Raw genomic sequence first — 16,770 nt, forward strand, 5'->3', positions numbered from 1 at the left:
GTGATAATAGTACAGTCTTCTTCTTCTTTCGGCTGCTCCCTTTAGGGGTCGTTTCTTATTTCTTATTTTTACCCCTACCCATTGTTTTCGAGTGTAACCCTCACCCTTCAAACAGAGTTAAAAGGGGCAGTGGTTGAAATTTTGCCCCTATGAAATGGGACAACCCTTCAAGAACCAGATACATCATCAGTTGTCCTCAGCGACTTTTACGTAAACAGGCGAGACGAGGTTTTCCGGCCATTTACAATATGCCGCCTCCAGGTGTAGTGTGGAAAATAATCAGGACATGTTTTCCTGCTTTGTCTCCAGACTCCAGCAATAATGGTACATCACACTGACATTTGCTGTATATCCAAAGGAGACTGAAAAGCAGGGCACTCGCGATTCAATCACAGCTTCAGTTTTACCAATTGATTTTATCAATCAAACAAACAAGTCACCGAATAAAAAAGAGCACAAACAAAAAAAAACAAAAAACACATCACTTCATTAACAGCTACTAGCGCTGCTCTGTAGGCGATACAGTTAGGGCATCATATCCTTTCAAAGTGGGGGGGGCCAATTAAGTTAAGTGATTCTTTTCTAATCCCACAACGGGGAAATTACACCTCCATATTTAACCCATCCGTGAAGTGAAACACCACATGCACACTAGTGAATACACACACACACACACACACACACACACACACACACACACACACACACACACACACACACACACACACACACACACACACACACACCAGGGGGCAGTGAACACACTTGCCTGGAGCAGTGGGCAGCCCTATCCACGGCACCCAGGAAGCAATTGGGAGTTAGGTGTCTTGCTCAAAGACACCTCAGTCATGGACTGTCAGCCCTGGGGATCAAACCGGCAACCTTCTGGTCACAGGGCCAGTTCCCTAACCTCCAGCCCACGACTGCCCCCAATTATTTATTATCACCACCAAGGCTTCTTCGATGATATGAAGCTGAACTTAGCTTTCTAATCGCCCGCTTTATGATCGATTTCCCGTTCCACCTTAATTGGTGCAGCAACCTCATGTACCAGAACATAACTGCTGCACCATTTAAGGTGGAACGGGAAATTTCGCCAGGTAGTGGAAGTCAAGGTATTACTAGCGATTTTTATGCGTGTTATGAAGGAAATGACCATAAAACATAACACAGCGGCTTTTAAACAGAGAAATACTGAAATTTATGTGTATCTTTGGTTGTTTGTGCATCCATCTTGCTGATGATCCGCAGGGCATTGTGGAAATTTTCTCAGTTTGTAGTGCGCCTCTGAAAAATCTCTGTTTGAAGGGCCAAATAGCCCCAATACTTCACCCTACCCCCTCCATCTTAACACCAATCAGGACAACCCTACCCCTTGACGTGAATGCGCAAAACAGAGGGGTGGGGCTAAGTGTTAGGGGCAAGGGGTGAAATGGGACTGGGCCTTTGTGCAAGTGGTTTTGGGTGACTTACTGACTTCCTTTGATTATTGAAAAAGTCACTGTGGCCTTCACAAAGTCATTGGTTAAAAGCCCAAAGTTCATTTATGTTTTTACTAATTGTTACTTTTTTATTCATTCAATTACAGCATAACGTATGCCGAGATTTTTTTCATGGTGATTTTTCTGAAATGTTCAAGGTTTGTTCTGACGTACTTGTTACCGTTCAAAAGAACCTCATTTTTCCTGTTTAACGGCTGTGATGATCAGTGGTTTTAAATTTTTACCTCCATAATGGTAGCAGGGACTGACCACTGGATATATCTTCTCACTGAAAGACTGACCAGTGAAAGAGTAGATATGAGACCTGGCCTCAACATCATAGAAGGAGACCAGACCCTCCTCATAATCCACAAACACCCCCACCTTCTGGGGAGCCCGTTTAATGGAGAGCGGGACAGGGGGACAGTCTGCTGCTATAAATTCAGTCTCGTTCCTCAGCCATACCATCCAGTATCCAGGGCTGGCTGTTATATCCCCTTTCCTGTTACTGGACTCTGTGGTCACTCCTAAATCCCACTCAGTCTTCCCGCTGACCTGAACCTCATAGTAAAATCTTCCTGAGGAGAACCCCTCCTTTCCCAGCACAGAGAGATCATAGTCAAACCTCTCTGGGGTGTCGGGGAGATTCTGCTCCGTGTTTCCACATGCGACCCGTTTCCCGTCATCAGACAGAAAGAGTTTAGGATGAGCTGAGTCAGGATCCAGAGTCACATCCACTGAGAGAGAGAACAACAGGTTTAATAGTGTAGAGCATATAACAACAACAAAAACACACCTTTATGTGACTAATGAAAGTTCACACACCTGCATGCTGTTGAACCTCCTTCAGTTCTGTTTGGGGGAAAAAAACAATAAACAACATCATTCAGTGTGAAAGGTTTGATTACTTAAGTGCTTTCGCCCATAGAGCAGAGACACCTCCGCTTTGATCATATGTTACTGTCCTCGCCATAAACAGAGAGAAAAAGGGGCTAAAGCACGGCGCAAGGTGGCGTGACCTCAAGAAAAAAAAGAAAGCAGTCATATGGAAGTATTTAGGCTACAGGAGAAGTTAAGTGATACTTTTCTAATCCCACAAACGGGGAAATTCCACCTCCGCATTTAACCCATCCGTGAAGTGAAACACCTCATACACACTAGTGAATACACACACACTAGGGGGCAGTGAGCACACTTGCCCGGAGCGGTGGGCAGCCCTATCCACAGCGCACAGGGGTTAGGTGTCTTGCTCAAGGACACCTCAGTCATGGACTGTCGGCCCTGGGGATCGAACCGGCAACCTTCCGGTTACAGGGCCAGTTCCCTGACCTCCAGCCCACGACAGCCCCAAAATGAAGAAGGATACCAGAAGTATGCCAAGTGTACCTGTAAGCAACAGTAGTACTGAGAGAAACTGTGAGGCTTACATTTTTTCAGAGGAGGAACTGTGCTGAAACTGGTGGATTCTGGGCTCTTCCACCAAAACATGAGCTGAGCGGGTAAAGTTTCAGAGCTGAACTACCACTAAACATTAAGACACGCTTTTTATTAGGCCACAGTGCGTGATTAACGCTAGCTACTGTTGTTTGTCAAATAGCAATGATGAAGGAATCTCCGCTGACACCGTCTTACTTGTATATAAAAAGGTTTAGTACAAGAAGTATAGCATCGAATCAAGCACCACGGACTGCCTGAGAAAGGGATGGAAGCCAAATGAATCTCCTCTGAAAAACAGCTCTGACGCCCCAGGCCAGTTGTTTTTGTAAAACTAAGGTGCAACATATGGAACTTGTTTAAATGATCTCATATGTCTGGAACTGAGAGAGACAGAGAGCAAGGAGCCCATCTCCCGTGGGTCCTTGAGCTTTAGACCTGGGCCCCCTTAACTTAGACATTCCAGACTCATAACATCAGGTATCATATAGAACTACAGATACCACACTACATTATACATATGGCTTACTCTTCATTTTCCTGTAGGCTGCTTCAATTTGACCTGATACTAAATTTCCAGCGCATGCCTAACTACAACACAGTACTACATCATTTACAGGGTAACGTGTTTATGTAGCCTATTGAACACTACCCAACAGTAAAGGCTTCATAGGTCCTTCATAGCAATTGCACCAGGCCTACATAAACATTTATAAACACTTTTTCCAGAAGGTGTCATTTGTCATAAAGGCTGCAAATATGACGTAAGGTTATCATATTTTATCCTGACAGGTTATAGTGACAGGACACTTCGGTGAAAAGACATAGACGTAGTCATGTATGACACAGTGACATACTGCTGATAACATGACATAGCTTGCCACGTCATGTGAGCACTGTCTGTGGCTCCTCCGTAAATTTTCATTTTACCATCTGTGATGAGCTGTCACATCATCATTCCGTAACACTGTGAAATACATTAATCTACAGAGTACTTATAACGTGCTATGTCATTTCACCCAGAGAAGTGTCATGACAACCCAATGTCAGAAAAAAGCAACGTCGACTAACATCACAGTTGTCTTGTGAACTTAACATCAAAGTTGACGAACGCAGCCTTCATGGCAGATGACACTCATTGGAATAAGCCTTTATAAATGTTTATGAAGGCTTAAGTCAACTGTCCTGACGAGTTCATGTAGATATATAATCTTATGAATACTGCCCCACAGTAAAGTGTTACCAAGGACACATTTAATAATATATTTTAATAATATCTTGAAACATTTTCGCCCTACAAAAACCATCATTGATCATCCTTGAATTACTCACGGATCGCCACAAGCTTCTCCATCTCCTTACTGAGCTCTTCCTGAAGCCGAATCAGAGCTCTCTTCAGAGTCTCCACCCTCAGATGAGTGTTAATCCTGACCTCAGTCCAGTTCTTGGTGGGTGGAGGGCTGCAGAGGGACGGGTAAACCTACAGTCCAGCAGGAGAGAGCAGAAACCCCTCAGCATGGGCAGTGCTGTCCTGTGATGGACTGCATTACTATGGAGAAACAGAGGGACTCTGACCTGTAGGAGCTGGAGGTGGTCCTCAGTGTGGGAGAGCTGCTCGAGCTCAGTGTCTCTCCTCTTTAGCTCAGTGATTTCCTGCTCCAGCTCTTTAATGAACTCTTCAGCCTGCCTCTCTGCTGCTTTCTGCTTCTCCTCCATCACCTCAAGCAGCTCCGCCTGGCTTCTCTCAATGCAGCGCAGCACAGATCTGAAGACCTCCACACTGTCTGCTTTCTCCTTCTCTGAGCTTTTCTAACAGGAAAAAAAGAGATATATGATTTCCATTCATTTTGGTATTTTGATCAGTTAACATCTTGAAAGTGTATAATAATGGAATGGAAGTAGTGACGACACTCACTCAGTAGTGTTTACACTCACTTTTCTGAGTTCTACAGAGTGTTTGATTTCCTCAATCTTCTTCAGTCGGTCCTGGATCATCTGCTGAACTTCTACCTGTGTCTTTTCCAGCTGAGTCTGTGACAGTTAGACACATTATAACAAAGCCAAGCTTTAATTTGGAGAACATTTATCACAGAAAAAAATTAGATGGAGTTAATAAGTCTCACTTTAAATGTTTCTCACCGTCATCTCTCCACTCTCCTCCTCTACATGAACAGTGCTATGGTTCCTGTGGTCTGTCTCAGCGCAGAACTGACACACACTCATCTGGTCGTCTCTACAGAACAGCTCCAGGGGTCTCTCATGTTTCTGGCAGATGTAGTCCGCCAGGTTCTCCACAGGGTCCATCAGTTTGTGTCTCTTGAGTTTAGCTGCAGTTTTATGAGGCACCAGATGAGTCTCACAGTAAGAGACTCCACAGTCCAGACAGGACTTTACAGCCTCCTCACTGCAGGAGTCACACAGAACCTTTGTAGGTTTGAATGCACGTTTCTCTGGAACTCTGCTGGATTTGACCTGAACTGACTTCTTGAACTGAGCAGCCAGTCCAGAGATGAACGTGTTCACACGCAGCTCAGGCCTTCTGGAGAATTCCTCTTTACAGACTGGACACTGGCAGCGTGAACTGCTGTCCCAGTGCTGTCTGAGACAGACCGTGCAGAAGTTGTGTCCACATGGAGTAGAGACTGGATCAGTGAACACGTCCAGACAGATGGAGCAAAGGAGCTGATCTTCAGACAGGAGACTGCGGAGGGAAGCCATGACTGATGGAGGAGATAGACAGGCATCATGATGGTTACTTGAGAGCAAAGAAAACTTCCTTATAAAATGTAGTTAACATGTATAAATTAAGTTGGCTTGAAAAAGGCACCTTACTGTTCTTCGTAATCTTCATTTCATTATTCTACACTCAAAAAATAAAATGTTTCTCGTCCTGCTGTTCTTGAGCTAGAACTAAAAAAAACAGGATTGTAGGACCTACGCCTGATTAGGCTTCTTGTGCATTTCAAAGCGATTCAACATATGGCTTTATCGACAGAGATGATATTTTTTGGAAATAAGAAATGGAAATTAATTGCAGAATGATCAAGACATTCAACTAACTGCTACAAGTGATGTCCCAATGTACATCTCTCACACAGACACTCCTGTACAATACACACATACTGACATGCTTACAGCCATATATCAGCTCAAATAATGTATTTAAGGTGAATGTAAGGTGGCAGCGGATTTATTGTGGCAGTGAATTTAAGGTGACAATGGATTTAATGCATCACTAAGATTAAGGTGGCTGTAAATGTAAGGTGGCAGTGGAATTTTGTAAAGCTGCTTTGTGACAACATCAGTTGTAAAAAGCGCTATATAAATAAATTTGATTTGATTTGATTTGATTTGAATTACAGTAGCAGTGAATTTAAGGTGGCAGCAAATTTAAGGTAACAACGAACTCAAAGTGACACTGGATTTAGTGTATCATTGACTGTAATGTCGCAGTGAAATTAAGGTGGCAGTCAAACATCATTACCATTATGAACACATTTTAACCTATATTACATGTTTCATATGTTTATAAAACACTTCTTGTGCTCACTGTCTGATTATCAGATTTTTAGAAATTGATAAAAAGTGAATATCAATTTTCAGAAAATTTAAAATGGAAAAAAAAAACAGTTTGCAAAACGCAGTGATAATCTAAGGCAGCAAATATAAGGGAGCAATGAACTCAAGATGGATTTAGTGCATCATTGAATGTAATGTAATGTCGCAGTGAAATTAAGGTGGCAGTCAATTTAAGGCAGCCCTGGATTTAAGGTGCCAGTAAATTTGAGGCGTCATTGAATTTAAGGTGGCAGCAGATTTAATGTATCACTAAATGTAAAGGTGCAGGAGATTTAAAGTGGCAGGGCATTCAATGTACCAGTGTATTTATTAGCTTAGCCACGACCTCACTACACCTTAGCAACAACCTTGGATACCTTAGCAACCGCATGGCAACATCTAAGCAACACTTCAGCAACAATCAACATCAACTTTAAAGCAATTAGCTGGGTTTTTCAACCCAACTTGAAGTTCGTTTATAGTTTATAGCTCAGTTCAACTCTCTGATTATACACAGACTCCGTTCAGTAAGCAGCAGCATGAATGAGTCGGCAGTCTGGAGTAAGACTAACGTGCTGTACAGGGAGCTGGACTGGAGCTCGTCCTCAGGATCTGTTTGCTGCTCTGGGTGTGAGCAGTTTAACAGCCTGAGAGCAGAAGCTGCTCCTGAACCTGGAGGTTCTGACTCAAATGTTCTAACATCACAATCTCATTAGATCTGCTTCATATTCCAGCTGTGCTGCTTTACTGACTCTAGAACCGGTTCTTTGTGCTCAATTCAATGCAATAATACACACAACTGCACAAGTCAACGACAGAAATGTGCTAAATACAGCAGAAAGTCTCAGCAGTAACTCCAGTTTCTCCTTTCTGGCTACCTCCTCCTGCTCCCTGTGGAGTTTCTCTTACCTGCAGTTCCTCTAAGAACGTCTGGAAAAGCTTCAAGCTGGATGTCGAGTCCAGCTGCAGTAACTGGACCGTGTTTATAACACAGTTCTCACTGCTTTCGTTTCCCTGCAGTGACTTCATGAGGCCACGCCCACCATTTCCTGATGACAGTCTGTTGCACTTGCAAGCTTTGTCCACCAGGTGGAAGACTTTCACCAGTTGAAGTGCTGTGTTTAATGTAGAACCTCATTAGAACCACTGTTCTACCATGTCAGAACCTTTTCATTGGTTTTCTGAATTTCTGATATTGAGAATTTTATCCTTGAACTGTAAAAAGTTCTGAAAACAAATGTTTTAAAGGATGAAGTAAAGTAAGCAGATGTTTCTGCAACGCGCTGCAGGATTTTTCATGAAGTTTATTATAAATGTTTTTGTAGATTTATCCAGAACAGCATCACTTCAGCACGTTTTATAAAGTAACACAGAAATCTAATCTAGTAATTTAGTTTTAGTGCTGTAGCTCCCGTTACTGGCTCCTTCGGCCTTGGACTCACGGATGAGGCGGCTGTGCAGACCTGCCATGCGCTTAGGTTCTTGGAAGATGCTCCTCCTGATAATCGAGAGACTTTTATGTTATAAGTAAGTCAGGTTGTTAGATTAAAGGTGTGTTTCTGTATTTGTACCTCATTGTGTTGGGCTGTGGAAAGTTAGGTGGGTCTGTGTATCTACCAGGAATGGAAAATGTGTGGCTAGAAGTTTCCTGCCTGCTCCCCGACTGTGCCAGCCGGCGCTGGGTGGTTCTCCACTGTCGCTGTATTCAGTGAAGATGTAAAATATTAAAATTCTTCAAGTGAAAAAACTTGAATAATAAAAAAAAAAAAAAAAAACAAATTAAAAATTTCATAGATGTATTTTGCTCTGTTGTTTGTTTGAGAAGCAGTAACTGTGACGCGCCTCTTGAACGTGAAGCTGATTGGCCAGCCTACGCTGTGCTCGTTTCCTATTGGCGTAGAGGCGCTTGGTCCCGCCTCTTTTCTAGAACTTTCCAAAGAGACAGGGAGAGAAAATGACGATGGATCGAGACAGCAGAGAAAAGTGGAGCAGAAAAACAGACATGAAACGAAATAAAGCTTCAAATACAGAGTGAGAAAACAGCGCAGAGACCCTGAGGATTATTTATTACCTCATGTCTTCTGTCTCGGTGAGTGAAACGCGACTACAGCCGCTAAAAGCTGAGATCTAGACGCTGCTGTCCGCCGTTTTAGTGAACGTTATTAACCAGATGTAAGCAGTTCGTATGGAGGGAGATGATGTAACTGCATTAGTTAAACGATTAAATGAGTTTAAGTGTTTAAAAATTGACCGTAGTGCTGAAGCTGTAGCCCAGCAGGAGCTGCAGTAAGTTGTTTATTTGAGCCGGCCTTGTGCCGCTATTGGAGAAACAGCGCCCACTGCTGGTCGGGTATGTAAAGTTTTATGTGAATCGGTTCCATGAAGAAAGCAAACATGCTGCTTCTTGTTTTTGTTTTAAAGTCTGATTGTGAGCATTTATGTCTCACAGTTCTGCCCTGCGATGGACTGGCGACCTGTCCGGGGTGTATCCTGCCTTCCGCCCGATGACCGCTGGGGTAGGCTCCAGGACCCCCCACGACCCTGAAGGAGAAGCGGCTAAGAAAATGTGTGTGAGTTCTTTTGTTTAACTTGAAATGTCTTGGTATTATTCTTAGATAAGTAGGTTTTAAAAACCATTAAGTTGCTGAAATGTGTTAGTTTACAATGTGTTTTATTGTGATTTATTTATTGTCATTTAACAGTAAAGTTAATATGTAGGCTAATTGATTAATGCAAGTCAGATGGTGTTTTATGATAATAGACCTGTTAATAGGTGTTTTGTGGAGCCTGAGGAAACACTGTATTCATACGTCTGGATCCTCTTCATGGAGCGATGGCGAGCCACACACCTTGATTTGAGAAAGAGCATCAACGTTTGATTGATTCATTCGTTCAGTCTCAAACCTGGCTGTTTGGAAGGGAAGCTGGACAGGTTGTTCTTCACTCTCCTGGACGCCATCAGACTGGTAGGACTGTTCCCATTCACCAAACGTCTATTTTTATTTTTTTTGTTACTTTAAGGGTGTCTCTTTCAGGGAAGGCCTTGCATATTTCAGCGAGCATTTCAAAATGAAACCTTCAAGTGCTTGCTGGTTTTGGCCACCAGGTGGGAGATGTTTATAGACTGAATAAAAACAGCCTAATGTGCGCATCTGTCCAAAATTCTGGTCCTAAAATACTAAAACGCAATTATGAACATGTTAAAGGTACTACAATGTGTTTGACATGCTTTCCAATACGTTAAGCACTTTTTATGCTCGTTGTCTGATTATCTGACTTTTAAAAATTGATAACTAAACGTTAATATCATTGAATTTTGTATAACATTGTTTAGCATGTTTGGAATAATAATGTTTCTACAAAAGGTTTCTACAAAAATCTTCAGGGCTACTGTAACGCTGGGGAGAGATTGATGAGTGGCATGATGTGTCGGACACATGTGCGAAAAGAAGCGAGATTAATTGGGGCAAATCCAGAATCAGGGTCAGAGAGCCAACACGGATAGAACGAGGGACAGACATTACAAAAAAAAAAGAAAACAGGCTAAACAAACAGAGGCCAGCAGAACAAACACCAAACGATACAATAGAATACAAAACAAAGACCAGCAACCCAACAGAGCCAAGCACAGGGCCTAAATACAGGAACGGTTAACAAGAGGGTTTACAAGACACAGGTGAAAACAATCAAGGACGGAGTCTAGAAACAAGGGGGCAGGACCAGGAAGAAACAAAACAAGGAAGCAAAACAAAAGCACATGGAGGACTGGGAGGGGCCAATCGTGACAGCTGTTTGCAGTTGAAACAAGTGTTTGCAGTTTGAAGGGTGATGTTCAGTCTTAAATCAAGTACAAACCCAGTTCCAGAAAAGTCTGGACAGTGTGTGAAATACTAATGAAAACAGAAGGCAATGATTATTAAATTCTATTTGACATGTAGTAAACTCAAAATAGTACCAAACAGCAATGTTTGATGGTTCACCTTCTGAACTTTATTGTCTGTTGTAAGTATACATTCTTTTCAAACATTCCAAAATAGTTCAGACCTAACAGCTCTAAACTAAAGAAGCAAAACCAGGACAACAAACATGTCTCAGCAGATTAACTGTAAGAGGACAATCAGGTAAATTTGTGTTTTTTTGTAAAACTATTTCTATAAGTCAGCGGCTTAACTGGTCAGTAGATGTACATAATTTCTGAACTGAGGACACATCTGGAAAAACTAATCTATGAAAAGTTGTTCAGTGTCATCTGATTAGCAGGATTTAACCCCCAATATATAATACCACTGTGTAACTGTGCACATTAAAGGAGTGAAGAATAAAGCCAGAGTTTACAGTAGAATCAGAAAGGCTTTGAGACGGCACATATGAGACTGGCTCTGTGGCGTCTGAATAAAATATTCTTTCATTTATATGAAACAGATTAACTGTTTTTTGGGGGGTTTTAGAGTAAATGCTTTTATTCATGCTCTGAAATTTCAGTGCACAAACTCTGTTCTGACACACTGAAGTGTTTTACTGTAGAGCAGAGCCTCATTTATCATGATCTACAGGGTGTGATGATTAGTGGTGCTGAGTTTCTACCTCCATCATTATCACAGGGGCCAAAGTATGGATAGAGTTTCTCAGTGAAAGACTGACCAGTGAAAGAGTAGATATGAGACCTGTACTTAACATCATAGAAGGAGACCAGACCCTCCTCATAATCCACAAACACCCCCACCTTCTGGGGAGCCTGTTTCAAAGAGAGGGGGACAGAAGGAGAATCCAGAGCTACATATTTAGTCTCATTTGTCAGCCACACGGTCCAGTATCCATCCTCAGGTCTCAGTGTAATCTCTCCCTTCCTGTTAATGGACTCTGTGGTCACTCCCAAATCCCACTCAGTCTTCGCTCTCACCTGAACCTCATAGTAAAATCTCCCAGAGGAGAACCCCTCCTTTCCCAGAACACAGGGACAACGATTAAATCTCTTTGAGTTTTTAGAGAGCTTTTGTCGTTTGTCTCCATGTGTCACTTGTTTCCTATCATCAGACAGGATGAGGAAAGGATTTGCTGTATCAGCGTCCAGAGTCACATCCACTGAGAGAGAAAACAGACACTTTTAATAACGGACTGCACACAATAACAAACGCACACATTTGTGTGTGACCAGTGAGAGTTCACACACCTGCATTCTGTCGAACTGCTTTTAGTTCTGTTTGGGGAAAAAAACAACAGGTAATATTATTATAACTATCTTCGTGATAATTTTGTCTGAAAAAATTGTTGAAAATGAACCAAAATAAAACATTATAAAATGTGAATGAACTAAATTGACTAAAATTCTTCATATCATCTAAATTACAACACTAACATCCACACTGAACGATGGCAGTATAGTGACAGGAACAGATGGGAGTTTTAATAGAGAATCGTTCAGAATTAAAATTCTAATGTATGATTTATGAAACATGGTCATCATGATTTTACAGAATTCTTAACATTTTCATCACAAGATCTGTCTGATCAGTAGATACTCACCAATCTCCACAACCTTCTCCATCTCCTTACTGAGCTCTTCCTGGAGCTGAGTCAGAGCTCTCCTCAGAGTGTCCACCCTCAAATGAGTGTTAAACCTGACGTCAGTCCCGTTCTTGGTGGGTGGAGGGTTGCAGAGGGATGGGAAAACCTACAGTCCAGCAGGAGAGAGGAGAAACCCCTCAGCATGGGCAGTGCTGTCCTGTGATGGACTGCATTACTATGGAGAAACAGAGGGACTCTGACCTGTAGGAGGTGGAGGTGGTCCTCAGTGTGGGAGAGCTGCTCCAGCTCAGTATCTCTCCGCTTTAGCTCAGCGATTTCCTGCTCCAGCTCTTTAATTAACTCTTCAGCCTGCCTCTCTGCTGCTTTCTGCTTCTCCTCCATCACCTCAAGCAGCTCCGCCTGGCTTCTCTCAATGCAGCGCAGCACAGATCTGAAGACCTCCACACTGTCTGCTATCTCCTTCTCTGAGCTTTTCTAACAGGAAATCATTCATTTACATTAATTTTTGTATGTAAATCAGTTTAAATCTAGAAAGTGTATAATAATGGAATGGAAGTAGTGACGACAGTGCAGGTCACTGTTTAGACTCACTTTATTGAGTTTTACAGAGTGTTTGACTTCCTCGATCTTCTTCAGTCGGTCCTGGATCATCTGCTGAACTTCTGCCTTTGTCTTCACCAGCTGAGTCTGACAATTAGACACATTATAAAAAAAGCCAAGCATTAATTTGGAGAAATAAAATGGATTCGTCTCTAAATGTCTCTCACCTTCTTCTCTCCACTCTCCTCCTCTATAGGAACAGTGCTGTGAGTCTTGTGGTCTGTCTCAGTGCAGAACTGACACACACTCGTCTGGTCATCTCTACAGAACAGCTCCAGGGGTCTCTCATGTTTCTGGCAGATGTAGTCCGCCAGGTTCTCCACAGGGTCCATCAGTTTGTGTCTCTTGAGTTTAGCTGCAGTTTCATGAGGCATCAGATGAGTCTCACAGTAAGAGATTCCACAGTCCAGACAGGACTTTACAGCCTCCAGCTGTTCCTCACTGCAGTAATCACACAGAATCATTGTGTGTTTCAAGGAACGTTTCTCTGGAACTCTGCTGGATTTCACCTGAACTGACTTCTTGAACTGAGCAGCCAGTCCAGAGATGAACGTGTTCACAGAGAGTTCAGGTCTTTTACGGAATTTTGTCTTACAGACTGGACACTGGCAGTATGAACTGCTGACCCAGCACTCTTTGAGACAGACCATGCAGAAGTTGTGTCCACATGGAGTAGAGACTGGATCGGTGAACACATCCAGACAGATGGAGCACTGGAGCAGATCTTCAGACAGGACACTGCTGGAGGAAGCCATGACTGATGGAGGAGACACAGCAAGGTCATGAGTTTGGTTGTCACCTACAGGAAACTTCACACATTATTTCAATCAGTGAATAAAAATACTACTTTTATTTTCTGTGGTTTTAATCACTAAATATTTTTTTGGGAAAAAGCTTCATAAATTGCACATCCAACTACTTTCGGCTGACAGATCAGTTTCACGTTTCCGTTATATATGGTCTGAAACCCACACTGTGTGGTGAAAGCTCTATCTGCTCTAGTCCCAAAAACACTGAAGATAACAGTTTGAGAAGCACAACGTAAACAGACTCAAGTACATTTCATAGTTTAGCTAAACCAGCGGAAAGAAGCTAACAGCCGTTCATGGTAGACATGGGTTGAACCAAAGGAAGTACTATCAGCACTGTAAGAAATTCATAAGAATTTACAAGAGAACTTGTAACATTAGACATTACCAGATTCACTTTCCTTCTCTTGGTTTGGTTTCCAGCTCAATGAAAGCTGATATCCACGAGTTTCTGAGTTTCTTGCAAGAAAGACTTGAGGAGATACAAGGTGTCCTGCAGAGAGGAACTTCTGAGGTTTGTTTCACTTTCATTTCTTATGGGTGACATAATAAGACCATTTCCTGCCATTTCAGCATGAGAGCTTAATGCACTTGGAGGGTTTGGCCACCAGGTGGGAGATGAATCATCACCTGAATAACAGGAGCCTAATTCCACATTTATCTGAACATATTCATACATTAGAAAACATCATTACCATTATGAACACATTTTAACCTATATTACATGTTTCATATGTTTATAAAACACTTCTTGTGCTCACTGTCTGATTATCAGATTTTTAGAAATTGATAAAAAGTGAATATCAATTTTCAGAAAATTTAAAATGGAAAAAAAAAAACAGTTTGCAAAACGCAGTGATAATCTAAGGCAGCAAATATAAGGGAGCAATGAACTCAAGATGGATTTAGTGCATCATTGAATGTAATGTAATGTCGCAGTGAAATTAAGGTGGCAGTCAATTTAAGGCAGCCCTGGATTTAAGGTGCCAGTAAATTTGAGGCGTCATTGAATTTAAGGTGGCAGCAGATTTAATGTATCACTAAATGTAAAGGTGCAGGAGATTTAAAGTGGCAGGGCATTCAATGTACCAGTGTATTTATTAGCTTAGCCACGACCTCACTACACCTTAGCAACAACCTTGGATACCTTAGCAACCGCATGGCAACATCTAAGCAACACTTCAGCAGCAATGAACATCAACTTTAAAGTAATTAGCTGGGTTTTTCAACCCAACTTGAAGTTCGTTTATAGTTTATAGCTCAGTTCAACTCTCTGATTATACACAGACTCCGTTCAGTAAGCAGCAGCATGAATGAGTCGGCAGTTTGGAGTAAGACTAACGTGCAGTGCAGGGAGCTGGACTGGAGCTCGTCCTCAGGATCTGTTTGCTGCCCCTGGTGTGACCAGTTCAACAGCCTGAGAGCAGAAGCTGCTCCTGAACCTGGAGGTTCTGACTCAAATGTTCTAATAATCACAGTCTCATTAGATCTGCTTCATATTCCAGCTGTGCTACTTTACTTACTCTAGAACCGGTTCTTTGTGCTCAATTCAATGCAATAATACACACAACTGCACAAGTCAATGACAGAAATGTGCTAAATGCAGCAGAAAGTCTCAGCAGTAACTCCAGTTTCTCCTTTCTGGCTACCTCCTCCTGCTCCCTGTGGAGTTTCTCTCACCTGCAGTGGTGGCAGTTCCTCTAAGAACACCTGGAGAAGCTTCAAGCTGGATGTTGAGTCCAGCTGCAGTAACTGGACCGTGTTTATAACACAGTTCTCACTGCTTTCGTTTCTCCACTGTGACTTCATGAGGCCACACCCACCATTTCCTTATGACAGTCTGTTGCACTTGCAAGCTTTGTCCACCAGGTGGAAGACTTTCAATTCAATTCAATTCAATTCAAGTTTATTTATATAGCGCTTTTTACAACAAGGTTGTCACAAAGCAGCTTTACAGAAAAACAGGTCCATGCCTCTTATGAGCATCACCACAGTGAAGCCAATTTTGTGGTGACTACAGTGGTAAGGAAAAACTCCCTTTAAGAGGAAGAAACCTTAGAAGGGACCAAGGATCAGTCCGAGGAACCCAACCCCCGTGGGTCGACCCGCACAGAAGAAACAGAACAGAAACAAGAACAACAGTACAAAGAGAGTGCAAGAAGATGGCTGGAACGCTGGAACCACGAATGGGGCACCTCCAGACAGGCCAACGGGGCATCTCGACACATGTGAGAGAGATAGAGAGAGAGAACGGAGTGGGAGGGAAGAAAGATAGGTTAGAAGGGTTGTGTTTTCACCAGTTGAAGTGCTGTGCTTAATGTAGAACCTCATTAGAACCACTGTTCTACCATCTCAGAACCTTTTCATTGGTTTTCTTGAGTTTCTGTTATTGAGAATTTTATCCTTGAACTGTAAAAAGATCTGAAAACAAATGTTTTAAAGGATGAAGTAAAGTAAGCAGATGTTTCTGCAAAGCGCAGCAGGATTTTTCATGAAGTTTATTATAAATGTTTTTGTAGATTTATCCAGAACAGCATCACTTCAGCACATTATATAAAGTAACAGAATTTTACTCTAGTAATTTAGTTTTAGTGCTGTAGCTCCCGTTACTGGCTCCTTCGGCCTTGGACTCGGGGTGGCCATGCAGACTGGGTGGTTCTCCACTATTGCTGTATTCAATGAAGTGCTTTTCTAAAGCGCAATGTTCACCACATTATTCGTCTGATATATCACAGCATCCTGGTGCAGCTTCTAGACTCCCTTTGCTGTTCTTGATCAATATGTTGGGTTTTTCATATCGAGTCCCAAATATTTTGATCTTCACTGCTCAGACAATAAGCAAACAGACCACCAGAGGGCAGCAGAGTGGTCTCCTAATATTGCGTTGAAGCTCTTACCCTGAAGATCCAATTCAGAGTCTGAGCCTGACAGGGAGACGTGTTATTTACTGCATCAGGGCTTGGAAATCGACTTCACATCGCACTGCATTATGGGATTGTTCTGCTATATTGAGAGTGCTCATTATTTATATGCAAAAATCCAAACTCGCTGCAAGAGGATAAACTGATGATGTTCTGTTGGGATTTTTCTTACCAGTGAATCAAAGAAGAAGGGTGTCTATCTTAACCACCATCCAGAGGCCAATCAGTGTTATATGGATAACATTGGCCTTATTGACAGTGTGGATCCACACATGCTCCTGAACAAAGACTGCCATGATGACTTGGATATGCTACCTTCTTATTTGTTCACATACTTTTTTCCTGGCTTTTGTGGTTCTGTTTTTGTTCTTATTTAATGTCAAAAAGTTGACATTCATCCATGACTGCACATCAATCAGGCAATCGGTCAGAGTTTTCAGG

The 16,770-nt window shown here is 42.3% G+C and overlaps 2 protein-coding genes across 5 annotated transcripts; both read right to left on the reverse strand.

Moving 5' to 3' along the window:
* Nucleotides 1-911: 911 nt before the first annotated feature.
* On the reverse strand, nucleotides 912-7,489 carry LOC108413325 (E3 ubiquitin-protein ligase TRIM39-like). Its single transcript, XM_017685792.2, has 7 exons — nucleotides 7,383-7,489; nucleotides 5,055-5,635; nucleotides 4,851-4,946; nucleotides 4,491-4,724; nucleotides 4,248-4,395; nucleotides 2,307-2,333; nucleotides 912-2,218 (listed from the first exon to the last, which is right to left on the reverse strand). Exons 2-7 carry the CDS (start codon nucleotides 5,631-5,633, stop codon nucleotides 1,677-1,679), a joined length of 1,626 nt encoding a protein of 541 aa, XP_017541281.1. The 5' UTR covers nucleotides 5,634-5,635; nucleotides 7,383-7,489; the 3' UTR covers nucleotides 912-1,676.
* A 2,951-nt stretch (nucleotides 7,490-10,440) lies between these two features.
* On the reverse strand, nucleotides 10,441-15,286 carry LOC108413324 (E3 ubiquitin-protein ligase TRIM39-like). Of its 4 annotated transcripts, none has more exons than XM_017685788.2 (8): nucleotides 15,089-15,286; nucleotides 13,797-13,901; nucleotides 12,767-13,356; nucleotides 12,591-12,686; nucleotides 12,240-12,473; nucleotides 11,997-12,144; nucleotides 11,644-11,670; nucleotides 10,441-11,555 (listed from the first exon to the last, which is right to left on the reverse strand). In XM_017685788.2, exons 3-8 carry the CDS (start codon nucleotides 13,352-13,354, stop codon nucleotides 11,014-11,016), a joined length of 1,635 nt encoding a protein of 544 aa, XP_017541277.1. In that variant the 5' UTR covers nucleotides 13,355-13,356; nucleotides 13,797-13,901; nucleotides 15,089-15,286; the 3' UTR covers nucleotides 10,441-11,013. The 4 variants fall into 4 exon arrangements, with proteins under 4 accessions (XP_017541277.1, XP_037399288.1, XP_017541278.1 ...); XM_037543391.1 differs by having other exon boundaries at nucleotides 13,797-14,038; XM_017685789.2 differs by lacking the exon at nucleotides 13,797-13,901.
* Between the last annotated feature and the right edge of the window lie 1,484 nt (nucleotides 15,287-16,770).

Source organism: Pygocentrus nattereri, chromosome 2 (assembly GCF_015220715.1).
Source record: "Pygocentrus nattereri isolate fPygNat1 chromosome 2, fPygNat1.pri, whole genome shotgun sequence".
NCBI classification, from domain to species: Eukaryota; Metazoa; Chordata; class Actinopteri; order Characiformes; family Serrasalmidae; genus Pygocentrus; species Pygocentrus nattereri.